Below are 27332 nucleotides of genomic sequence, written 5' to 3'. Positions count from 1 at the left end.
TCATCATCATCTTTTGGGCGTTGTTCAATTGACTCCTCAATTTGTTTTACATTGTTCATCTGTGAAAGGATCAACAATGTAGATGCATAGTTGTGCAAAACCAATTTACAAACAGAAAGTAGAACCATAATTAATTTACAAAGTGCATCATCAGTTCAAATTGCAGCATCGAAGCTAGACGGTTAATGTTTTTACTCACAAAATTTAGACGCATATTCATTTTCTTTTTCAGATGTTTAAGAATCAATTTAGAAACCGAAAGTACAACTAGAATTAATTTACAAAGTGCAACATTAATACAAAGTGCAACATCAGTTCAAAGAGCAACATTAATTCAAAGTGCAGCATCAGTTTCAAAGTACAACATCGAAGCTAGACGGTTAATGTTTTTACTCACAAAATTTAGAGGCTAATTATTTTCTTTTTCAGATGTTTAACAATCAATTTACAAACTAAAAGTACAAACTGGAGTTGTGTGAAATATGGTATATATTTTTATCTCTTTAAGTAAGGCTCCCTTTAAACTACCTTAAAATGATGAATTAATCTCTATCACTTTATTTTTTTTATTTTTTATTCTCTATAATTTTTAAACTACTTTTTGCAACCTTTTGGATTTTTGCAAAATGATACAACAGTCGTATTTTTAACTTGGCTACACTTTCATTGTTCACTCACCTATCAATTTTAGAATCTTATTGGAAGTACCAAGATGCCTAACAATTTAATCTCGAAGGCTTTATTTTTTATTTTTTATGTTTTTGTTTTTAATTCATGCTTTTATTCTGATTTAAAGGTTGCAGATATCCAAAGGTAGTTTAAAGGTTATATTTTGAATAACGAAAATAAAAAATAAAAAATGATAGAGATTAATTTCTCAAATTGACGCTAATTTGCCAAAAATAATGTGGGAATTCGAAAAACTCTCTCCATTTATATTCAGATCTGCAATATTATTGGTTCTTGTGAGAAATCCTAATATTAAGTGTATATTACTATATTAGTACTTCTACATCAAGTTTTGGTTATAATTATCATAAACTTAAAGTGGTGGCTATGATTCTATATAGGATCCAAAATTTGGTTATTTATCCACATTTCTCGTGTGATTTTGGTACTTCTGTATCAATTTGATCAAATATATCAAATTCAAACTAAACTAAAACTCTAAATCAATTATTCACTATTACGGTAATTTCGATTGTGTGCTTTCGATTTTGTCCTCACATTTTTATGCTAATTTTGATTCTGTCCCTGGGACCTCGTCACATATATACTGTATTTCATTTTATTTTCTTTTGCTTCCTTCTCCCCTATCTCTCTTCCCTCTCGCTCTTCTCTCCAACTGCGACTCACCACTATAGTCGACAATGAGTTTATCATTTTTGGTGACTACAATCCACAAAACCACCACCAATCGATCCTTCTTGCTTTACCCATAGTCATTTTCGAGTAAGCAAAGTTAAAGTTTTGTGACTTTCCAACAAGGTAATTCTGGCCGATGGCTGATGGCATGTGAACTAGACCTTGCTACTACTTGGAAACGATTCCTCTCACTCCTATGAGAAATATTTAGGTATTGGATGTTGGATTTAAGTATGTTCACTTTAAGGTGAATCAAAGGAACCCCTAACCTCTGAATTTTTTTGTGAGCTTTCAAAAATCGTCACCACCATAATATCATTGTGAGGTCATTCTTGAATCCTACACGAACTTGGTGTGAATGACTTAATTGAGTGCAATGACGCTAATATCATATCATTGTGAGATGACTTTCTCTAGAGGCCAAATAAGTTGGGTACTTACAATAGATGTAAATGAGCAAGAGCTGGTCTCTCATTATTATTAATGCTAGCCAATATCATATCATTGTGAGGTGGGCTTGATAATGGTGAACCTCTCATACCCTAATAAGAGTTTACTCCAAAACTCTTGAATTCCAATTGAGGATATGGAACTGGATCAAATGGCTTAAAATCAACCCATTTTTATTTGTTATGTAATTGTTTACCGAATGTGATTAACAAGGAGTTCTCATACTCATCTCACATGAGAACTCATCATTCGGATGATACAAAATAGTCATTTGACCTAAGACATCATAGCTGTTTTGTGGTTAGATCCTTAGTCTTTGGTTGTGTTAAAGTCATTCCATTTGAGGATGTCCACAACTTAGTTAGGGCTAAGTTACTTAATGATGTGGACATGTAAATGTACAACAAGGGATCTCTAACCTTCAAATGTTGAGGGAGAATACTCTGATATGATTAAAAATCTCTAGCTAGAGTATGAATGAGATTTAGGAAGTCATTCCAAATCAGATCCAGGGTAGTCATATAGACAAGAGAATCACATTGGATAATAAACATGAATAAACTATTAACAAAGTAATGTGATCAAGAGTATTGAATTAGAGAAGGACCGCATTGCATTGTAACCCCTAACTAAATATGTTCTCCAACCTTTTTTGAATAGCTTGGGTAGCTATGACATACTGCTAGGTGTTACTAATGATTTGTGGAAGCCTTAAATATCATTGATGAATCAATTTCATAATAAATTTTCCCTTATTCTTGGTATATTTTGGTAAGATTTTGATAATTTGGCTTGTATTTTCAATGTAGGACATGCGAATCCATTTTTGGTATAAAGTAATCAAATGGTGGAATTTTTGAGTAATTATAATTGGAGTAGGTTCGTGAATTTGTCAAGAAGGTTGTATCAAAGTTTGAGAATTTTATCCCAAAGCATCTCATCATGACCATTTAATTTTGTACTAGCATGCAATGCTAGCAGATTGAGCTGCATGTCTTTTTGGCGGGAATTGGGCTTCAAGATGATAGTTTTTAGAGTTTGGCTCTTCTACAAACTTGTATAGGATGTCCTAAGCTTCAAATCATTTTGGGCCTGATTTGGAGCCCTGATGGTCCAGAAACATGATTAATTACCTACTGGATAGATTTCCTTAGTTGATTTGGATTGTGAGTTTAAGTTATCATTTTATTATTTTGTTTCCTAATTTTTAGAAGACCTTTTCTAGGAATGATTTTATTTTGTAGTAGTATATATAAGACTAGCTAGCCATTAATGTTCTCTATGCACTACTTTGGAGAACTTGGTTAAGAGAGCTTTTGACAATTCAAGTTTATTTAGCAAGGTATTTCAATCCTTTTCTTCTTCATAATATTTTCTGGGTTTTTAATTACGAATATGCATAATTAATTTCTTTTTGCATTGGCGAGGCTACGAGCCTTGGCATGAGTATGTGATTTTTATTCACTTGCTTATGAATGGATACATGTTTTTTTTATTTTTTTTATTTAAATTATTAATCACCATGTTTAAAATATCTATATGTTTTAATACTTGATCACCATTATGGTATTTAGACAAGTAATTTGATGCAATTTCTATTCGAACATCACCCTGAATTTGAGGAGAGCTTCTTGTGGTTAGTAATTGTAATTTCACTCTTCAGAGCTGCACGGTTTTTCAAAAGGTTTTCACAAAACTTCATGAGTCTTGCATGTTTATATTTGACCTGAATATTGTAGACGAATTGCATGCTACGTTCTTGCTTGAATATCACGAGGAAAATTATGCATTATGAAAACTTAACCTTCAAAGTATGTATGTAGAAATTCATAAGTACTTTATAGAACTACATAGGATTTTTAATGACGACGGCTAAACCCTAGTGCCTTTTTCAATTTCATTTATCCAAAAATAAAATAAAAAACTTCTTGCTATCTAGTTTTATAAAAACCTTGCTTCATCTATTTTAATTTTCTTGTTTATCCTTTAATTTAACAATTTCAAATCTCTTCCAAAACTTGTTTTAAATAATTAGCCAAGAGTTGGTTATAAATACAAATTATGCATATCAATCAAGAACGACCTTACTTGAACCGTTTATACTACAATTACCGTATCCTCTTGCAAATTATCCCTTATTTTGCAGGTGGTAAAAATCCTATTAATCACTAAAGGGAGAATTGAAAGTAATTTTTAGTTCACAATCGATTAGTAATAGTTTTAATTGCTCACTGCCTTGCTAAAAAGAACCTAATGGATCACACTCTGTCTAAAGTAAGATTTAAGGATATAACGAAGTTAAGTAAAGAGAATTAAATAGAATGACCTTGAAAGTTATAGAATGCAAATTGTTAGTTGGGTATTAGATATACGATCGATGGATGTCATTGGTTGTTAAAAAACACAACAAACAAAAGAACAACTTAGTATTCAATTTCTTAAAAAATAACACAACATACAGTTAATGGCGAAGCTACGTGAGGGCAAGGAGTGGCGGCCGCACCTCCCCTCTCCAGAAAACATGCCTAGGAGTGCTCGTTCAGCCCCTTTGCTCTCGATCGAACACCAACCTTCTCCCAAATTTCACTGAATAATTTCAACCTGCTTCATAATTTTTTTCTTATAGATGAAATTTCCTTAATAAGATTAGCAAGATGGATTTGATCGTTCATGGGTTTCGTGAAATTTGAGAGGGTGAAGCTGCCATGGCTTCGAGAGAAAGAAGAGAAGGTGGTTGGTGGAGATGTGGCAGCACTGCTTGCAATGCAAGAGAAGATGGATGTTTGGATACTAGTATAGGCGATGAAATGGTATGTTTGGTAAGAAAGATAGTAAGAGCTGGGGGAGAGCTTTATTTGACAGATGTTTTAACTTTAGTGGTCCAAATGGGATCGTCCGTGTCCTTATCTTTCTGCCCGTTTACCCATTTCCTCCCTTTTTGACCTTTTCTGACCCCATGTTTCTTTTTTTGGTTTATTAACCCATCTCTCTCTCTCTCTCTCTCTCTCTCTATTTTTAATTTTTTATTCTTGTATGTATTTTTATTTTTTCTTTTAAGACTCCTCTTGGACTCTTACATTATCTGTAAATATTTTATTACTTTTAAAAAACAATGTAAATATTGTTTAATGCTTATTTTACTATAATTTAAATCCATCTTGGTTCCTGCCTAGATCTCGCCTAGGCCTACTAGGTTTAAGTCCGTTATTTGACGCTTATCATTTTTTAGGATCTAATCCTAGCCAATTTAAGTTTCTTACATTGATTTTGATATTATTCCTTACAACCGCTTTGATGGGGAGACTATTTTCTGCTATTAATAGTGACTCAAAAGTTTACACTCTCCAATGTAAAAACAACTGCTTTGATTGAACTTTGCACTATTTTGAATTTCACCCCTCCCCTCGGCAAATCCTGACTTCATCACTGCATACAGTTGTTGATTTTAACAAGGAGATTACAACTTAGGAAAGAATACGATCATGTCATATTAATTAATAGGCATCGCTTCAACCAACTTGCTCAACTTTTCGTTCCTCAAACGCTCGGTATGTACCTCACTCCCTTGATATTCATACCTGCATTGCATATATCAAAGGACAAAATCAAAACCTTACAACATGGTTTCCAATAGTACGTAGCAATAAGTGATTTATTACGTAATAGTTGTTGAGAAAGCGTAAGCACCTGGGTGGTAATGATATCAAAGGGCTCAAGCTGTGAGCAAGCTTAATAGCTTCATCCTCAGTATTCACTATTTGATTAAAGCACAAGTACCTCCCACATGTGGACTCGTCCTCCAGAGCTCGAATATGAATATCGACTAGAAAGTTGACATCAACGAATGCTAGAACCCCATTTTCATACATTTGAGCCGCTCCTATATATACTCAAATTAAAAGTCGAATTACAAACTTTAAAAAGAGGTTTTAAATGCAAAGTTACCGTTGTCCGTTGATTAAACGATGTTCCAAATGTGTAATTACTTACCGTTAAGATAAGACATAGTTGTGCGAGGGTTTTGTTGTGTCACACCAGGGCCAAGAACAAGTCCGGAATTTATGGAAACCATCCTAAGCATTCGATCCATGGCTAAAGCCCAAGCAGCCTGTTCAGACAGCGTCTTTGCCAAGGCATACCACAACTATCAACAACAAAAAAAGGACCAAGATTACGTAATTTCAGCTCCCAAACAAAATTAGAAGAAAATTAACTGAAAACATTTCTATTAGAGACACGTCAAATCTAAATGCTTCTAAACTTTTTGGTTGGCTCAAAAGGTAATTACAACTTCAAGTTTCAACCGAGTATGATTTTTTTTTTCCTCCAAAATTTCCCCTTTTCAGTCCCCTCCTCTCTTTACCTTTTTCTTTTCTTTCTTTCTTTATAAAGAAGTCAACATAAGATGTTTACGTGGTTTAATTGTGACCGTTCAAATAGGAGGGGATTGAACAGAAAGGAAATTTAGTGAGCAGAAAATCCCACTCCAGTTTTAATCACTTATACCAAACATAGTCCAGAAGCATTTTAGTTAAAGTCCACCATATCATGTGACCTACAAAATATGATTTGGAAATGACATTGCCAACCTTTTCCTTTGTGAGTCTGAAATGCTTCTATGAGTTTTCACGGCTCCTGGAAGGGGTAAATAACCGTGGCTTCCCACTAGTTATCCCCTTTTTTAAGGGAAAAAAAAAACATTTTCCTTTGGTTATTAGAAACTGCTTTTAAGTGTTTAATGTTGTAAAAAGCATTTCGAACAACACAATCTCTTATATCTTAGCTTTTTTTAGTCTCGGTGGTAAGTGCATAAAATTAATAAAGTAAATGTGTCATTTTTATAATTTCTGAACAACCAACCTTAGATCTAAAGATCCAATTTGAAGAAGCAAAAAAAAAAAAAAAAAAAAAAAAAAGCAATGAACGATCCGTTTTTGAGATTTAATTGCAAAAATGTCAATATTTATTAACGACATATTGATCATACATATATTGCTAACACGCTGATGTCATAACAACAATGCAACAATGATACAATAACGACAAAATAAACACAAATTATTTCTTCAACCAAATGTGTGACATCCCACATCGCCCAGGGGAGTGATCCTTAAATGTATATTCTCATCCCTACCTAGCACGAGGCCTTTTGGGAGCTCATTGGCTTCGGGTTCCATGGGAACTCCAAAGTTAAGCGAGTAGCGCGCGAGAGCACTCCCAGGATGGGTGACCCATCGGGAAGTTCTCGTGTGAGTTCCCAGAAACAAAACCATGAGGGCGTGGTCGGGGCCCAAAACGGACAATATCGTGCTACGGTGGTGGAGCGGGCCCGGGAAGTGGTCCCCCCCGGGCCAGGATGTGACAAAATGTCAAAAAGTGATTATTCCTGCTAATTGTCTAAAAAAACCCTAAATGCATATGTATTAAAATTAAATAAATAAATTTTATTTTTTGTCGAATAAATAAATAAAAATTAGAAGATGAAAACCTTCAATTTCCTGCAAAATTGGTGATCACTCCATGACTTCTCATCGACATCCTTCTGATAAGAAATGTTGTCTCTCCATATTGCTGCAGTCAAAGAAGAAGTGAAGATAACCTTCTCCACCTTCTCTGTTTGAGCACATGCTTCCACAACGTTAATTGCTCCTCTGACTTCCAAATCCACCATTTTCTCCTAATTAATTAATAATTCGCAAATATATTAGCATTCCCAAAGTCATTAAAATTAATTAATTATAAACATGAACCACAGTTCATCTCAAAAACTTACTTCATATCCATCAGGACTATCTAGGCAGCAGAACATAGCAGTGCAGCCCTTCAAAGCCACAAGAATGCTGTGGTAGTCCAAAACATCCACATCAAACACTACCAATCCCTCTTCCGCCTTCTCCGTCTCCCTGATTCTCTTCTGTATCTCCGTTTCCCCTGCATAAACTCAAATCAGTCCTAAAAAACACGTCGAAACACGGCCCAAACAAAACATGCTCAATCATTAATTACCATTCTTCTCGTGCTGGATAGCTGCGTGGACTTTGAACCCCCGCCCAAGTAACCCTTTGAGAATCCAGAAGCCCACGTAGGTTGAAGCATCGAGAACACAGACTAAGGGTTTTTCGTACTCCATATTTGCACCTTTCCGGGTTTTCTTCTTTGTTCCATACGTTAGTTCGTTCTGCTGCTCTATATAGGGTGTGAAAAGAGAGCTAGTAGGTGCTAATGGAGGAGTTTGGTGAACTATCAGTTACACGTTCCCCATCTACTCACCATCTTATGTTCTCAATACCCCCTTAGCCTTGTATTCCATATTTTAGTATTTTCTTTTCTATATATATACGGCCTCATTCCAATGCAAATAATAATCAACTCACGGGCCACATTTAGATCCTTTAACTGTTAACTCATCACATAATATCATAATGTACGAGTTGAGTTGATGTGTTGACTTTCGGGTTAATTACACAAACACCCTCTAAGGTTTTTTGAGTTTTCACAAAACTTTCTCAAGTATGAAACATTACACAAGCACCCTTCAGGTTTTAATTCATTTTTGCAAATACCCCTTTGGTCGAAAATCTACCTCTAAAAGACAATTATACCCTTCTAATTAATTACTTAACAAAACAAAAAACTTTTATAAATCATTAAAAAAAGAAAATCAAATTCAGAATTACACAAAACATAAAAAAATAAAAAAGCAAACTTTGATGAAAAAGATAGAATAAAAAAGGAAATTGATAGCTCTGCCGCCACCTTCACCGTCTCCTCAGTGGTCATGGGCGGTAATGGTAAGCACAAGCAGAAGATTTCCTTCTACCTCTCCAATTCCAGCTCAAAGAATCCCCTAAGGAGCTCTTTTGCCCCATATGGATACAAATTTATGTCATCTTCTCCTTTGACGAAAATGCACCTGCAAAATAATAACATCTAAAATTATGGCCACAAGCCTCATGCGCCCATGATGAATTGGGGGGGGGGGGGGGGGGAGGGGAGGTTGGCCAAAGAATCTCCGATGCTAAAGTTAGAATTTGAGAGAGAAAGTGTTTAGAAATTTTTGGGGAGAGAATGGCTTGCATTTTGGTGTGAAGATGGGGCTATATATAGGGGCTTGGTTGGCCCTATTTGGAGAAATAGGGTGATGCGTTAAGAATGTGACACACAAATTAAAACCCTCTTGTGACAATTGTAGTATATGTATAAGTAGGGATCGTTCTTAACCGGGGATTAGGAGGGATTGCAAAATCACTTGGAAATTGACTCAAAAACGTAAAATAAAGTTTAAAACACTAAACTAGACTCAAAGAATGCAAAACTAAATACTTAAAACACTAAAACAAATCAAAAGACTCAAAACAACACCAAAACACTCAAAACTGCCTTAAAAACACTTTCTGGGCAGTTTTGAGCACTTTGACTACTTTGGACGAATTTGGGAAATAAATTGATTCAAAACACTTAGAAACACAAACTAAGACACTTTCTAACTAAATTGGACACTAAAGTAAAGGGGGATTGAGTTTTTGACAAAATTAAACTAAATTCACAGATTGCAATTAAAACAGAATGTAAATATGAATGTGATGAAAATATGGATGAATGCTAGCTAGAAGGTTCTTCTCCACACATGTTACACTTGCATACAAGATGATTTTCAGTTGGTCTTTCGATGAATTATGAAACTCAACACCCCGGGTTAATCAGGTCCGCTTAAATTAACTGTCAAGTTCTCCTTAAGTTAATGAATTGGATGGGTTAGCGCAACGCAATTCAAAACATTCTCCAAAAGTCCTTTACGTGAAAAGCACAATAAGGATACAATCAAAGATCATTAAGCATCATGAAAACTATAAGTGTTGACGAGGCCTTCGTTACTATGATGAGCATGAAACTAGTGCCAAGAATTCATTTAACGCGATTGTTTATAAGCAACCTCCACTACTTGTGAATATAAGTTCATAACTATTAGGTGAAACTCACTTATATTCTAGCGTCATATTCATGCATGAAAATTAAGCGTGCACTCTCAATAAACATACATAAATAAGTTATCAATCAAACAGTTAAACAAATTGAATCCACATCTCATGAAATTCCAACCAAAGGTAATCAATTCATATTGCAAGCATAAACATGGTTTCGAATCACCCCCTAGCTAACTAGGGATTTAGCCTCTCATGTTCACAAAAAGAGAAATAAAATTGAATTTAAACATAACAAACAAAAGATTGATTACACCTAGAACGCCCAATGAATCCACTTGAATTTCTGCGCGTCTAGGCTCCTCTTTCTTCTTCTCGTTGCTGCGGCAGAGATGGTTGTATGGCTGATTTGGATGTTATTTTGGGTTGGGGATGGATTTAGGAAGGTTTGGTGGTGCAGCAAGGGGTTGTGGAAGGTGTGTGAAGGTTGGATGGTGACTGGAATGGTGGGGGAAGGCTGCGGCAAGGATGGGAATTGGCTGCAATGGCTGGGTGATAGGAGCATATTTATGCGCCTTAGTTTGCTTGTTTTCTTGCATTTATGTTGCTAGTACTTAGTAATTTTAGTACTTTAAGCTATTTTCGTGTGTTTGTAGGTCCAAAGGGCTAAAGGAGCAAAAAGATGCATTTTGGAGACTTTTGGAGCACTTTTGGGCTAAGGATGGATAGCTTATGCTTGGAGCCAAAGTGTTGGACGAAATTGAAGACCTAATTAAAGACCAAAGTGTTGGAACCTTGTTCCCTTTAGTTTTAGGACATTTAAACCTTTCCTAATCCACTTCATTGCACATGCATCTTCAAATAAATTAGCCTTTCCAACCTAATTCACATGCATTCCATCCTTTAATTCACCCACATGCACTCATAATCATTCACACCTTGCATTCACATGCATTTCCAACCTAATCACTCACCCACACAATCTGCCATCATTCACACAAACACCATCATTGCCGTGCATCCCATTCCATCTCCCATTTCAGATTGCATTCCATTCATTCCAGCCAAGCCACATGCACTCCCTTTAATTAATTCATCCTAGCTGTCAAAGCACATGCACATTCACCCTAATCATTCACATACACAACCTGCACATTCTCCTTGCATTTCAGCCATTCCACATGCATTCATCATCATCACTCTAGCTTTAATTCACATGCACATTCAACATTCCAGAAATTCTCCCATGCCGTGCACATTCTCCTTTCATTTCTGTCAAAGCACATACACTCCCACCCTTTAATCACATGCATAAATCAGCCACATGCATCTCCCATCACCATTCCAGATTTCCACCAAGTTCCTAGCTGTCATGTTCCCTCTCTTTCACCTATAAATAAGCATTCATTGCAGCCACAATTCACACATTCTTCCATTTTCAGAAATTCACAAAAGAGAGCCCTTTGTGCCGTGAGTCTCCCTACCAATCCAAACACCATCACTTCCAACACTTCACTCCATCACATATCCATTCATCCATAATCCCCAAAACTCACCTTAGACCTTGTGCTACAACGAAGAGGAAGAGAAGAGTGCCTAAACGTTCATACAATTCAAGTTTGAGTTGTTGGAATGTTTAGGTGTTTCTTTGATTTCAATGTTTAAATTCAATTCTCTTTGTTTTGTACGTATGAGGAATGGAAGAGAAGAGTGCCTAAACGTTCATACAATTCAAGTTTGAGTTGTTGGAATGTTTAGGTGTTTCTTTGATTTCAAAGTTATGAGGAACTAAACCCCCCCTTGGCTAGGGGGGGATTCGAAATATATGTTTATGCTTGCATTTTGATTTGATTACTTCTAATTGCGTTTCATAAGTTGTGGATTCAATTTGTTTAACCGTTTGATTGATAACTTATTTATGTATGTTTATTGAGAGTGCACGCTTAATTTTCATGCATGAATATGACGCTAGAATATAAGTGAGTTTCACCTAATAGTTACGAACTTATATTCACAAGTAGTGGAGGTTGCTTATAAACAATCGCGTTAAATGAATTCTTGGCATAAGTTTCATGCGTATTCCATAGTAACGAATGCCTCGTCAACACTTATAATCTTCATAGAGCGTAATGATTCTTGCTTGTATCTCTATTATGCAATCATGTAGGGGACTTGTGGGGAATGTTTTGGGTTGTCGTATGCAATCATCCAATTCAATAACGTTAGGAAGATTTGAAAGTTAATTTAAGTGGATCTAATTAACTTGGAGCATTGAGAATTCATGGTTTATTGAAATGCAATTGGAAATCATTTTATTATGCAAGTGTAACATGTGTGAAGATGAACCCCTTGGCTAGCATCCATTCATTCCATTTCATCAATTTCATATTTACATTCTGTTTTAATTGCAATTTGTTCATTTAATTTAATTTCGTATAAACCTAAATCCCCCTTTACTTTAATGTCAAATTAGTTAGAAAGTGTCTTAGTTTATGTTTTTAAGTGTTTTGATTCAATTTATTACATAATTTCGTCCAAATTCACCAAAATGCTCAAAACTACCCAGAAAGTGTTTTTAAGGCAGTTTTGAGTGTTTTGGGTGATGTTTGAGTCTTTTGGTTTGTTTTAGTGTTTCAAGAGTTTAGTTTTGCATTCTTTGAGTCTAATATTGTGTTTTTACGTTTTTGAGTCAGTTTCCAAGTGATTAACAATCCCTCCTAATCCCCGGTCCAGAACGATCCCTACTTATACTTATACTACAATTGACAAAAAGAGGGTTTAATTTGTGTGCGTATAAATCTCGCACCACTGGGGGAAGGCACGACAATATGGAGAATTTTGGTGATGAATGTGTACTGCGGCTGAGAGTTGTGTGAGTGATGGCTGAATAGAATGAATGGGAGAATATATGGCTGAATGGTTGAATTAATTAATGGGAGAGCATGGGAGTGACAGCTAGGGTGAATGATTAAAGGGTGTTGCTAGGTTGGAAAGGTGTGTGGAATGGTTGGAATGAAGGGGAATGCACGACAAGGTTGGGAGAAAGTGTATGGAATGTGGCTGCAATATGAAAAGAATGACTATTTAATGCATGTAGGGTGCAGCTAGGTTGGAAAGGTGTGGAATATGGCTGGAATTAGGGAGGTTTGCACGGCAAAGGATGGTGGAAAGTGTATGGAATGTGGCTGCAATATGAAAAGGATGACTATTTAATGCATGTAGGGTGCAGCTAGGTTGGAAAGGTGTGTGGAATGGCTGGAATGAAGGGGAATGCACGGCAAGGGCTATGTAATTGGGCTAGGGCCTTGGTTTTGTGTCCCAAAGTGCATACAAGGCCTTCAAAGTGGCTAGAAAATACGGACGTTTAAGTTTAGGAAAGGTTACCAAAACGGGAAACCTAGGGTTAACTTTCCTACTTCATGTGGGAAACCTTGTTTGAGTAGGATTCCTCGTTTTGGTAGGAATTCATCGTTGGAGTAGGAATTCGTCGTTTCTTCAAGTCTTCAACTCATTCATTCCTCTTTCGCTCCAAAAGACTCCAATTTGCATCTTCTTGCACACTTTGGCCTTATAATATGAAAATACACAAAAGTGGCCTTAAACACTAAAATCACTAAGGAAACACAACATAAATGCACGAGAACAAGCTAATTAAGTCGCATGAATATGCTCCTATCATAGGGACCGGCCATTTATGGTAGTATTTTGTACATAATTGCAAGATATTATGTCAAATAATATCTTGCAATTAATTTGGTAATTAATCCCAAGTTGCAAAGAATAATTAGGAGTTATCTTGTGGGTGAGGATTTGATGAGGAGTGATGAGATGGTTTCAAATAAATATCATTTTGATCACCTTTGACTCTTCCTTGATTGAGTTGTTATTGTCTGTTGTATGCGCGTGGGAATCCTGGTGTGTCTCGAGGATAATTTTGTCTTTTTAACCCAAAAATCCACGCGTCACCTTCATAATTTTCTTGATTATTTTTAGCGCCACACCCCATTTTCAGATCCTTAATATCTAACCTTGTCGTTGTCTTTTCGGGTCAGACCTTCGAGCGCCTCTCCGTCCAACTTTGCCGTGAGTTGAGCTTCTCCCCCAAGCTCCAGGACAGAACCTGAACTGACTCTTGAGTATAACAATAAGAGTATTGAATTGATGAGGTTGTTGGTATGCCTCATGCATGATGTTTGGTGCATTATAAAGATAGTATAGGGTTTGATGCATGCATAATGAATCAGTATAGGGAGGGTTCGGTAAATTGAATAAAATTATATTATATATCAAATATATATATATATATATATATATATATATATATATATATTAGGGTCGGATTCGGGGACAGATACGGATTGGTGATCCCTATAACCATATCCAAAATCATAACCGAATAAAGTTCACGGTTTTTCCCTATATCCATACCATACCCAAATTTTCATACCCAAATCCAATCCATTCGGACAGTTATCCATGGTTAGTGGGTTTAACGGTTAGAATTGCCATCCCTAATGCTGATGCATGCGCCAAGTTTGTTGATAGTGTTGGGAAATTTGTCGTCCACTTAAACTCTTTTACGAAACTCCTGCCTACTCGAGGAGGTCCTCCTTGCTTGCTACAATACATAAGACTTTGATCCTGGCAGCTGAGTCTATGCGCGTTGATCAAGATGCTATCAAGTGTGCTAAGGAGATCAAAGTGGCATTGACGGTTCAGCTTCGTTTGGCTGCTGAAAAGATCGAGAAGCTCGAATCTGAACTTGCCATTTTGAAAGGGTTTGATATCTCTACCCCCACTTCTATGCAGCTAGAGACCGTTCATCAAGAGATTGTCCATTTGAAGGCTAAGCTTAGTGCGACTTAGGTGATGTTAGAAGCTGCAGAGAAGGAAGTTAGTCGTGTTGCACCGGTGGTTAAAGACCTTGAGCATGTCAATTTGGAACTACCATTTGCTTGTTTCGCCAAGGACGAGGAGTTTGTCTTCATACATGTTGAAGTGCCTTGTCTTAAGGATGTTGCTAGTAAGATTAAGTCCAAGGAAGTGGATCTGTTATGTCCGCTGTCTGTTAGCGAGAACTTGAAAAAGGAATTGGGTAAGCTGCATGATGCTCACACTGGGCTTGTTGAGAAGAATGTGCGGCTGAAGAATGAGAATGTCGGTCATGAAGTGGCACTTCTTCTTGTCAGGTCGATTTTTACAAGCTTGGCTATGTAGATCATCTTCAGGGCAGGCCGTCGGATTATGAGTTTTCCGAGAAGGACTTCGAGACTTTGTCCATTTCTCCAGTTGATTTGCTTGACTTCTCGTTTGAGGCTGCCTTTGGTAGAGCAGTTAAGGGTCAGGCAATCCAAGTAGCGAAGGCTGAGGATGAGTTGATGGAAGCTTTGGCTACTAAGAACGATATGGCTACTGAATGTATGGCAGTCGAAAGACCAGTGGTTGCACAGGCTACCAATTAGTAGTCTTTTTGCTTAGACCTAGGAATTTTCTTTTTTTCCTTTTCGTTTTGCTTTATTTGAACTTTGTTGGCCTTCGAGCCGATTTATCAATTTGCTAGAAGTTTAATAAAGAGCTTTCCTTGCTTTGCTTCATCCTTCTATTTCGCCATGTCTTTTGCAAAACTTTACTGTAGGACAAGCAGTTGGGTGAGCTACTTCAATGAAGCAATTGATCCCATGTCGTCACTTAGGTTTTAGTTTCGGCTTTGATGCTCAAGCAGATTTACCTGCAAAAGGAAAAAAATGCAAGATTTCGAAGGAAGCAGGCGAGTTAGCGTAGCTGCTATAGTCACGAATCTTAGCTTTAGCAGCTTCAAGAGCCTTGGCCCTCTTGGGGCATGATGTAATATTTTTAACTTACAGAGCCGACAGCCGTACACTTGTTTCTCATAGCACGTAGAGGAAATCTGCGTAGCTGCTATAGTTGTACATTTCAGCTTTAGCGGCTACACGAACCTTGCCTTCCTAGGGCGTGTTGCGAAATTTTTAACTTATAGAGCTAATTGCCGAACACTTGCTTCTCGTAGAAAGCAGAGGAAATCCGCGTAGTTGCTATAGTCGAGCATTTCGGCTTTAGTTCTTGCAAAAATTAAACCGTATACCGTTGGATGGAGGTGCTGCTTTTAACAGAAAACACCACATAATCATATTTAGGAGTCATAGACCGCAGGATCTTTTTAATGATCACGACATCTCCCACTTGCTCTCCGTGGATCCATCTTATTGGTAATGGTGAGGGTTTGTGCAAAATACTCATTCACTGATTCACCGACTTTCATGTAGAGTACCTTAAACTTTTTGTGAATAGCTTGTAGCTGTGCACGCTTAACTCGTGACGTCCCTTGGTACTTTTTCTTCATAAAGTCCCAGATATCTTTTGCAGTGTTTTTCTTCAGAATTGTCTCCAAAATTGAACAATCAATGGCCTGGAACAGATAGTTCTTTGCCTTCAAATCTTTTAACCTTTGATCATCCACTATTTTTTTTTGTGCATCAGTGAGATCCATCCCTTCTGCTGCTGCATGGATCCCAGTCTCCACCAAACTCTAATATTCTTTGGAGCAAAAAATTCTCCATGAGTATCCTCCAGCGATCATAGTATCTATCAAATCGTGGGATTGCAGGTTGCACAAAGCTATTTTCAGTGACCAGGGTGTTGTTGCTTCATAAAAAAGCTAGTTGCTAAGCTTTATACTTTCGATCAGGCCCCATGATGTGGCTCTGATACCAGATGTTAGAACAGAGAATGAACACTTGATAAAACTCGTGATAAAAGTCTAAATTGTACTTAATAGCTGGGAGAATTTCTGTTATTTTATTCAAGAATATGAATGGCAATAAATAGCCTTACAAAGGAAACTGAAAATAAAGCAATGCAGCCCATGTATTAACATCCCTATTTACGTGGTACATGACTAAATATTAAAATCAACTAAACAACTTGTCCCTCAAGAATAGAGATTATTAACCACTACTTGAAGCAAACCTAAAAAGAAGGAACCTAACCCTAACAGCTAGGAAATCCTAACAACTTCAACATGATCACCTCAAAGTTATACGTTAGGGAGAATGGAGTTTCACCGGTTGCTTGTCTCTTGGTGGTGCGATAAGCCCACAGAACACCGAGGAGCTCGTCTAGCCACTTGCCCTTCTTTTTTTAGAGGGACTTCTTGAGGCAGTGAAGAATGGTCTTGTTGGACGCCTTGGCCGGCACATTGCCCTGCGGATATCGGAGCATGGATATATGCTGCTTGATGCCATATTTCTCGAAGAACTTCACCAAGTCTTTTCCCACGAGCTATGGACTATTGTTTGTGATGATGGAGTGGGGGATGCTGAAGTGGCATATTAGGTTCTTCCATATGAAGAGCTCTACGTCCGTCTGGGTAGTTGTAGTCATAGGTTCGTCTTCGACCCATAATGTGAAATAGTCGATCGCTACGATCATCATGCCTCTACCACTAGTGGTAGGCATCATTGGTCCTACTAGGTAAATCGCCTACTGTATGAATGGCCAATGGCTCGTCTACGGGTGAAGTTCGCTAGCAGGTAGTGCAGGCACGGGCTTGAAGTTATTCCAGTTGTCACACATTTGTACGTACTCATTGGCATCTTGATGCATGGTTGACTAGTAGTAACTTGCGTTAAGAACCTTTTGCACCAAGGAGTGGTTTCCAGAGTGGTTTGCACAAACGCCTCATGGATTAAGCCAAGAACATTCAGGTTGTCAGGAGGCGATAGGCAGCGGAGATGTCATCCTGAGAAACATCTGCGAACGAGCATGTCGTTCCACATGTAATAGCGTGCTGCCTTCATCTTGAGCTTCCTAGACTTTAGTCTGTCTGCAGGGAACGTTCCGTTCACTATGTAGTTGATGATGGGATCCTGCCAACTCGGAGTTATGTTGATCTACGCCACCTCAACTGCTGGTTCTTCATCTATGCTTGCCTCATCCAAGTACTCGATTGGGATTGAGCGCTTCAGCTGATGGTCTAAGGTAGAGCCTAGGCTTGCTAGTGCGTCTGCATGGGTATTTTCTACTTATGGAACCTGAGTGAGTGTGTACGCCTAGAACGTCGCTAGCTACTCTTGTACCTTCTCGAGGTATCGGGCCATCTTTGGATGCTTTGCTGTGTACTCCCCTGAGGTTTGGTTGGTGATCAGCTGACAATCGGAGTAGATCGCGAGCTTCTTCACCGCTAAGCCTTTCCCCAATCAGAGACTTGCTAGTAGGGCTTCATACTCTGTTTCGTTGTTTGACGCCTTGAAGCTTAGAGTGATCGCCTACTCAAGCATCAAACCATATGGGGTAGTTAGAACTAGGCCTGTTCCCAATCCTTGGTAGTTGGATGATCCATCGACGTGCAAGCGCCAGAAATCTCCAACAAGTGGAGCTGGTGCGACTACGGTGCGCTCGACTGCCTCTGGGGTGTTTCTGGGCTGAGTTATTGAGTTTGTCAGAATGTCCACCAGTTTTCACGCCTTTAACGTCGTGTATCTGGATCATGTGAAATATCGCATCATGAAAATGACTGCGTACGTCTGAAGGTACATCTTAAGCTTCTGGGTTGCAACAACTAGCGCCAAAATCAAAGTTTCGATTTTTGGGTATCTGGTTTCCACATCGAGTAGTGCTTTTGAACTGTGGAATATAGGTGATCGGGCCCCCAGCTCTACTCATATGAGGATAAAGTTCATTCCTGCTTCATATACTACAATATAGATGAATAAGTCCTCTGCTGCTTCCGGCTTGGATGTTAGTGAATGTGATGTCATAACTTCTTCAGGTTCTCAAATGTTTTCTCACATGTGTCATCCCATTCGTACTTATGTGCCCTCTTCATTGCCTTGAAGAAAAACTTGCATCGGTCAGTGGATCACAAGAGGAATCGATTAAGTACAGCTGCTCGTCCGGTCAGACTTTGGATCTCCTTCAGAGTTGTGGTAGATTTCATGTCTAGGATTGCTCTGATCTACCTTAGATGAGCCTCGATTCCTCGTTGGGTTACAAAGGACCCTAAGAATCAACTTGAGGAGACGCCAAAAGTACACTTGGTTGCTTCCAGCTTGGATAGTAAAGGAGGTAATGTCAAGAACTTCTTCAAGTCCTGTAATGCTTTCTCGTACTTCGTCATTCTATTTGTCTCTCTAGGCGTCCTGATTAGCTTGAAAAAAGCTTGCATCGGTTGGTAGGTCATGAAAGGAATTAGTTAAGAGCAGTTACTCGTCAGGTAAGACCGCTGCTTAGGGTCAAGGGAGATGTGCTCAGTGTCTTTTTTGGGTTTCCATCCTAATTCATCTGCCAGGGCATTATCGACCTTGACGCCATCTTCCTGACCCGTCTACTATGATTGTTATTTGGTGTAGGTAGAATCGTCTTTCTGCCCTTCAACTCCTACTGATAGGGCGAAAGACCTCTTCTTCGACTTCTTGAGAACTTGTACAGTGCATCGCAAAGACATGGCCTAGTTGCATTTGATCTCTCCGACTGCTCCTCTTGGGATGCGAAATCAGATCTTCTGATACTCGATCAAGGTCACAGCTCCAATCTTCACTAGCCAGGGTCAGCCCAATATCCAGTTATGAAGAGATGGGTCGCTGACGATCATAAAGGTCTGCGATGAGACAATCAGAGGGCTAGTTACGTCAAGCATGATTGTGTAAATGGCAATCGAGGTAAGTCCGTTGAGTCCGGTCAAAAGCTTTGTTTTACGTTTGATTGTGCTTTCCAGGCCCATCTTTTGGATGACTGACAGTTTTAGGATATTGATTGAGTTGTCGTTGTCCACCATAATTCTGTCAATGATGGCGTGGGCCAATTGAGCAAAAATCACCGAGGTGTCGTCGTGGAGAAAGTCTACTCCTTTAGCATCTTACTCGATGAAGCTGACGTTTGGTCCAGGTACAACATCTACAGCTTGAACCTGAAAAACGGATCTCGCCTGCTAGATCTTCGTCTTTTTGGAACTACTTGTGGCCCCCAGATGCTTGGATTCGATAAAGATTTTGTTGATTTAAATCGTTTTGGCTAGGGGTTCAGCATTGGCATCTATTTCTTTCTTTGGCTGGGTAGCTGGTCTGTCGACATACTGGTCCCATTTGCCTTCCTTCACGAGCTTCTCAAGGTACTTTATCCATGTAAGGGTCAAGTTCTGTTCCATGAAGCTGGAAGCCCATTCCGAAAGGATCCGACGATCTTTGCCTTCTCCACCTTGAACCTCTTGACATAGTTGTGAATTAACTCCTTTAGGTCGTTCAAAATGTTGAAGAGGTGGTTGGACGTCTTTTTGATTGAGTGGTAAGACAAATATTCCTTGGTGAAAACCAAAAAAAGTACGTTAAAGTTTTGGACTGAGCTAAGTGGTAAGGCATGGAACTAGTCTTGTGCTGCCCAGCAACGTCATGGTGGAAACCTTGCACATAAGAGCGTCATTCTTACTGTATAGAATCATCGCACTGCGGGAGTGCTTCAGGTGCTTGTTCGGATTTTCATATCCCTTGAAAAGGGTGAAAAATGGTAAGCTAAACTTTCACAGTGGCTCCATATGCTCGATCTCATTTGTAAACAGTGACCTGCTTATGTTTCCACGTCTCTTCAAAGGGCATCGTCGATAGTCTCAATGAGCTGGAAACCACAAAGCTGCTCCATTATGAGCTTTTGTACTTCTTCTTGGATTCGTGCCTGGTGGGGGCAGCGGAGCCTCCGGCTGCACTCGGCGTTGACCTGCTGCTCCATGTTGCTCTTCAACATGTCTTGCTCGTCTGTGCCGTAGTCGCGGTGCACGTGGTTCATTCTATGCTACTCACTGTTGTGCTTGGCGGGGGCTACCAGTGGAACTTTAGCTGGATTGCTCTCGTGCTCTCCTCGGTCCGCCATGTGGCTACCTACTCCGGTGCCTCGCAGGAGGATCTCCTTGTAGGCCTAGCCTCGTGTGGACGCTTTGCCTGGAATGTCCTGGGTTCTCATTGGAGTGTGAACCCAACCTCGAATGCACATTGACTAGTGAACCGAGTCAGGAATGAACGCTTATCTACACACTGAGGCAGGATAGGACATTTTCTTGAGGGCCCAAACAAGAGTGCACACTACCCAAATAGACGATTTGTGGTGGGCTAAGCAGTTCTTTGCGAGATGTCGCTAGAACGAGTAACATTCTTCCGCCCTTTACCTGTTTTAGGACACCTCGTCTGGGGCGCATTATGTCTTGATGCACTCAAGAAGCTAGTTCACCAAGGTGGTCTGCTGCACAAGGGTGGTTGTCAAATTGGCGACCTGCTGGGCCAGGTGGTGCTTGCCATTTAGATTGGAAGAGTCTGGATAATGGGCATCTCCATGTCTGTTAGAAGTGTAGTGGACTGCAGGTACAAAGCTTGAGGCTAGAGCGGGCATTCTTGCAGAAAAGTGGGGTGAAAATAACCCTAGGTCGATCGCTAGATCGATGGTAAAAATCTAGATCGCCGGAGGTGATCTCATATTGGATTAAGCCACGGGCCTGTTCGCTGGAGCGGGTCTTGAGGTGGGTCAACCCAGCTGGGTGGTTGAAGCGTGAGCGAGGGCGTATTGGGATCGCGCATGGGCTGGCTGAAACTGGGCCATGGTTTACTCTTCGCGAGCTTGGGCTCAGCTTATAGTAGGCTGGGCTCGGCTGGCAGTGAGCTGGGCCTTGGCCATATGCCCATGAACTTCTCCTACTGGTTGGGCCAACTCTGTTGAGCTCTCGTGGGCCTGCTGTGTAGCTAGGCTTGCTACTGTAGTGGTTGAGCCTCCTACCCTAGGCCTACTGTGGCAACTACCAAGTTCTGGGCCGTCTGCCCATAAGCTAAGAAATGGACCTAGGCCTCTTACCCAAGGTTATGAGGGCTGGGGCACTGCAAGGGTAGTGGTGCATATATTTGGGCCATGGCTTGGTGGCCTTGCGGTGGCTGCTGGGTCACGGCAATGGTAGTGGTGCGGCTTCGCGACGGTGGGGCTCTTCTTGCCATTGCGTTGAGCCTTAAGGATCTCTGCCATGGGGCTATGCCCTCACCTTAACTCTCATGTCCAAATCCTTGTTTTGTTCGTCGTGGTTTCTGAATTTCCTACCAGTATTCCTTACTCCACGGATTGATCAATAAACTTTTCTAGGATAAATTAATTGATACAACGTGTGAGAAATTCAACGTAACAGAAAGTTTAAGAAACCAAATGCAAGAGGCTTCTTCGAGTATTTGAATCAACTCTCAATGAAAGCACCAATTTGTCGATGTAAATTTTCGCCGTCTCTAGCTTTGACGAAAATGCACCTACAAAACAATCAACACTTTTGATCAAGGACCTAAGCCTCACGCGCCCACGAGATGAGGTGGGGTTAGGCCAATGGATCTTCGATGCCTAAGTTAGTTTCTCTGAGAAGAGTAAATTGTTTAGGGCATTTTAGGGTTGTAAAAGCTTACCAAAATTTAGTAGAATATGGGGTATATATAGTAGGAGGGGGTCGGCCATAGTGTTAGGGTTTCACCCTACACATGGCAACCTCCTATTGGCCAAGGTTTATGAATATATATTCTCAAGATATTAAATAGGAAATAATATTTTGAGATAATGGAGCAATTATCCCTAATTGATTTAAATAGGAATTACTTACTTGAATGGAGTCAATATTCAATTGGGAACGTATTAAAGATAGGATTTGGGTAATTAATCTTTATCTTTAATGCTTGGACTTTTCCTTGCCAAGGGTAGTGATCTGTGGGCAGTCGTATTCAGTTGCTGGTGACCTTCAGGGGCGTGAGCTGCGCGTGAAAATATTTGAGGAGCCTACCCATTTATTGAGGGCTATCTTGTCTTTCTTGGGCAAAGGTCCACGTGTCACCTCTAGAATTTTTTGGATTATTTTAGGCTTCACAATCGTCTTTTCTTTGACAATTTCAAGATTTTAATTTGCAACCAATTGCATGGCTACAGGCCGAAAAATTGCTAAAAGCTTGGTAGACCTGGAGATACTCCGCATCGGAGCTTTACAGGTTTGAAGAGGCAGGAAGGGGTGTTGGAGCTGCGAAGGAAATATTCTATAATCAATTGGTTTTTTTTTTCTTCATAAAACTGCAACTTCTGCATATTTTCTAAATTGTACTATTCCAGTTTGGATTGAAATTGGCAATACGAACTCATGGCATTCGGCACATATGATCCTAATTTAGGGCGAACACACATTTGTATCAGTTTAATGGTTTTTCCATGGCTCCCCATCAATTATAATAAATTACTTTATTATTCGACTTTCATACTTAAGAACATTTGCAATGGGCAGTTAACATATATTTATGGTGCTTGGCTTGTTCGACGATGCCTACAATGATTCCCGTTTGCAGCTCTCAGTGAACTCCTAATAAACGTGATGCATAAGATTCAAAAGGGTATTGGATTGTGATTGTAATTAGACTTTATTTTAAAGGGAATTGAGTCTATTTAAGTGTCTTTTTGGCCACTTCTCCTAAGATTATTCAGGAGATGAAGAGGTTTAACAAATTAAACTACTTAGGTCAACGTCAATTATGTTGGTCATTATGTGAAAAATTTCCATTAAATTAAAGATATTTTTATCAAATCAACATTTCCACTTGAACTGGTGATTTCTTCAATTTAGCAGGATTTTTCAGAGAATGATCATAATAATTGATGGTAGACAATCTCAATAACTACTTCTAGGATATTAAATCTCATAAACCAAAATGAAGAGTTATGATCATCTCAGACATCATTTTGGCTAAAAAGCCTTTTATGTTGTAGTACAATATTTTATTTTAAATTTCTTTATAAGTTTGTCATGTGTCACTTTTTAAATTCTTTAATTTAGTGATGAGTTGAATTTATGAAGGAAGAGGATCATCTCCCAATCAACTTTGTGGGGATCCTAGGAATCTCCATATTCTAGCCGTTCATCGTAAATCGTGCGGTCAGTTTTCGTCAGGTATTATTTGTGTTTAACGTTAATAAAAAAAAAGTTAAATGATTTCTGACCGTACGATGCACGATAAATAGCTAAGATGTGGGGATCCCTAAGATCTCCACAATTTGGATACGGATGGGATCCAAATCCATTTAGGAAACCCATCATGTCACTCTAGTTGGGCAATGTAGTTGGGTGCGCAGTGGCCACGTAGGCAGTTAACAAAGTAACAGACGGAGTGCTAGATGTACAACATTCCAATAGAATTATGAGTTTGTGTATGAGATTGTCATGTTTCAAAGATAATGTATGAGATTGCAATTCAATTCAAACTTGAGGAGAAAATTGTAATTTACCCTAGATATAATATCTACACGTATAAAGTTGACCACATCATGTGTTCACTTAAAAGAATAGTATTAGGCATACTGCTTGATTTGTTAAGTGACCTGTGTAATCATCATGTGGTATAAATATGCGCCAAGTCTAACATTGCTTTAATTAAAATGGTTCAAAAATCTCTAATATTTGAAAGCCAGAAGATTACTTTGGTGTCTCAAGGTTTCACCAAAAAATTTTGGACTAAAACACCCCTAAAAGAAAAAAAAAATCTAAAACTAATAGAATTTGATACATATAAAAGCACAAGGGCAATTTTGTCAGAAAAATTAAAATTTGTTAATAAAAGATAATAAAGAGAGAAAAAGGGGAACGTATATTAACCAATGACACATGACAAGTAAATGTGAGTCAAGTTAGTTACAAAGATAGTTGGGGATTGAGGTTGTTAAGGAGGATAATATTGTAATTGAGTAAGGATGTTAGAGGGTAATATTGTAATTGTGGGTTGTTATTGGTTATTATATATAACCATTCGATCCTTCACATTCAGTAAGCAAGCTTTGTAAGAAACATGAATTACTAAGAAATCAGAGAATAATTCTTCCTTCCATTTCTTTTCTTTCTGCTTGATCTTTGTGTTCTTGAGAAATCCATAGATTTGTTAATATGGTCTCATCGCCGGAAGAGGTTTGCTACCGTATTCGGTTTTGGTGATTTTCTGCTGCTCATCGACACTATCGGTCAATTCGATTATTGGGTTTCTTGAAGATTTTTCTATTCTTCGACACTACCGGTCATTTCGATTGTTGGGTTTCTTGAAGATTTTGTGCTTGGAGTTTATGCAAACGTTCGATTTCTGATGTAAATCAAGTGATTTTGTTCTTGGTACCCATATGCAAATCTATGATGTTGTCTGAGAAGTTTACTACGATTTGTGAATTAGGACCTCTCTGATATGAGAAATTTGTGCAATATATGCAATTTATGTGAATTTGATTTTCTATGATTTGAGTTTTATGTGAAGAATGAAGAACGGTGTTTGGTTAGTATGCTGAGGAGTATTCTATTTGCGATTTGTGTATTTTGAGAAGTGCAAAGGAGTGTCAATCTCTTGTGAAAAAGAAAGTGTTGGTCTTTCTTGTATTTTGAGAAGTGCAAAGGAGTGTCAATCTCTTGTGATAAAGAAAGTGTCAGTCTTTCTTGTATTCTGAGAAGTGCAAAGAAGTGTCAATCTCTTGTGCTAAAGAAAGTGTCAGTCTTTCTTGGTATAAATTGTATAATTCTTTGTTAATTTCATGTCAGCAAAGTGAAAAGGGGTATCAATCTCTTGTGATAAGAAAGTGTCAGTCTTTCTTGGTATAATTTGGAATACTTGTGCAATCAAGATTTCAGTATTTTCTTGTTAAACTTTTGAGGGGTAATTTTGCTGGAGGTTTAACTGTTTTGAGATTCTTGGCTATAAGGTGTACAACAATGATGTCTTCATCATTCAAAGTAGAGAATTTACTGGGAATGTTAACTATAAAGTTTGAGGGATGATAACTTTGTCAAATGGGCGTTTCAATTTTAGTCAGTTCTCAAAGGATACAAGCTTTTTGGCTATTTTGATGGCACAAAAGTATGTCCACCAAAGTATGTAATTAATACAGAATCAGGAGTAACAACTGAGATTACAAAAAAGTATGTTGAATGGGAGTCTACGAATATGGCTCTTTTAAGTTTGTTACTGGCAACTCTTATAGATGAGGCTATGGAGTATGTTTTAGGATGCAGAACTACATTTGAGGCATGGAGTAATCTTGTGGATAAGTGTGCATCTGTTTCTAAGTCTAGAGTGAATCATCTTAAAACTGAATTGCATACTATTCAAAAGGGCATAGATACTGTTGATAAATATCTATTAAGATTGAAAAATATTAGGCAGCAATTAATTGCAGCTGGTGAGTTGATTTCCGATAATGACATTATCATTGCTAATTTAGCAGGTTTGCCTAAGGAGTATTTTCTTATAAGGATGATAATATTTGCTAAGGAGTTATCTATTACCTTGAAAGAGTTCAGGGCATAGTTTTCGGGTGCTGAAAAGGAAATTGAAGGTGAAATAAATATGTTATCTCAGAACATGTTAGCATTATATGTTAATGGTTTGAATTCCTTGGGTGCTGGATCTTCTTTTGGGGCTGGATCCACATCTAATCCTATAGGGCACAATCATATTCTATCAACTACTGGGGGTACTATAACTCAGTCTCCTTATACCGACGTTGCATAATCATTCATTCTTGCATCACAGACATACTTGCAGCCATTTCCTCAGCAATATCCACAACCATTTCCTTCTGATCCTTTAACATTTTATCCACCATCTTATGGATTTGGTTTTATGGGTAACAAGATTGGTTCAAGGAATCAGTTTGGAAATAAACCATTCAATGGTACAAACTACAAAGGCAACAACAATTTCAGGCCTAATGGTGGTTATAAAGGCAAACCCTTTAACTCTAGTAGTTCTTCTGGTTTTCAAGCTAATACTACAAGGCAGAATAGGTCTAATGCATGGTCTGGGAACACTGATACTAGGTCCAGTATGGTTGTTGAGTGACAGATATGTAATAAAATTGGTCATACTGCAGAGAATTGTTTTCGAATGAATACAAATACAGCATCTCCTAGGTTAATGGTTGAGTGTCAAATATGTAGAAAGAGGGGTCATTTTGCTCTAGAATGTTATCACAGAGGCAACTATGCTTATCAAGCACAACCACCACCACCATCCTTCAATGCTATGGCTGCACAACATTCAACAGAGTTCATTCCTAATGATGCGTTGATAGTAGACTCTGGAGCATCACACCATATCACTGCAAATGTCAATTTGCTCAATCAAGTCAAACCATTTGAAGGTTCTGAAACCATAACCATTGGCAATGGCACTAGGTTGTCAATTGCAAATATTGGTTCTACAATTCTATAAATTAAATCTAGTGACCTTGTTTTTAATAATGTGTTGCATGTCCCAAATATTTCCAGATATTTATTATCTGTACAACAACTATGTGCTGATAACCATAGTTGGTTTATATGTAACGAAAGTGAGTTTTTTGTGCAGGACAAGAAGACAAAAGAGATTTTGTACCAAGGAAAGAGTAAACCAAGGCAACTATTTCAAATTCCTGTAATCAAATGTTCAAAGGGAATGCAGTATGCAATTCATCATTCATTTGTTTTTGTTGGACAAATGGTAAAATCCAATCTCTGGCATCAAAGAATGGGTCATCCTACAAATGAAATATTAGCTGTGATGTTGAACAAGTCTAGTATAT

The 27332-nt window shown here is 38.5% G+C and overlaps 1 protein-coding gene across 1 annotated transcript; it reads right to left on the bottom strand.

The window, feature by feature from the left end:
• Positions 1–5108: 5108 nt before the first annotated feature.
• On the bottom strand, positions 5109–7956 carry LOC137735871 (cinnamoyl-CoA reductase-like SNL6). The gene is made up of 6 exons (XM_068475221.1): positions 7822–7956; positions 7589–7746; positions 7304–7492; positions 5806–5959; positions 5503–5695; positions 5109–5393 (listed from the first exon to the last, which is right to left on the bottom strand). Exons 1-6 carry the CDS (start codon positions 7943–7945, stop codon positions 5306–5308), a joined length of 906 nt encoding a protein of 301 aa, XP_068331322.1. The 5' UTR covers positions 7946–7956; the 3' UTR covers positions 5109–5305.
• Positions 7957–27332: the final 19376 nt, after the last annotated feature.

Source organism: Pyrus communis, chromosome 6, assembly GCF_963583255.1.
Source record: "Pyrus communis chromosome 6, drPyrComm1.1, whole genome shotgun sequence".
NCBI classification, from domain to species: Eukaryota; Viridiplantae; Streptophyta; class Magnoliopsida; order Rosales; family Rosaceae; genus Pyrus; species Pyrus communis.
Note: the sequence above shows the minus strand (reverse complement) of the source record. Positions and strands in the feature narration are given on the sequence as shown.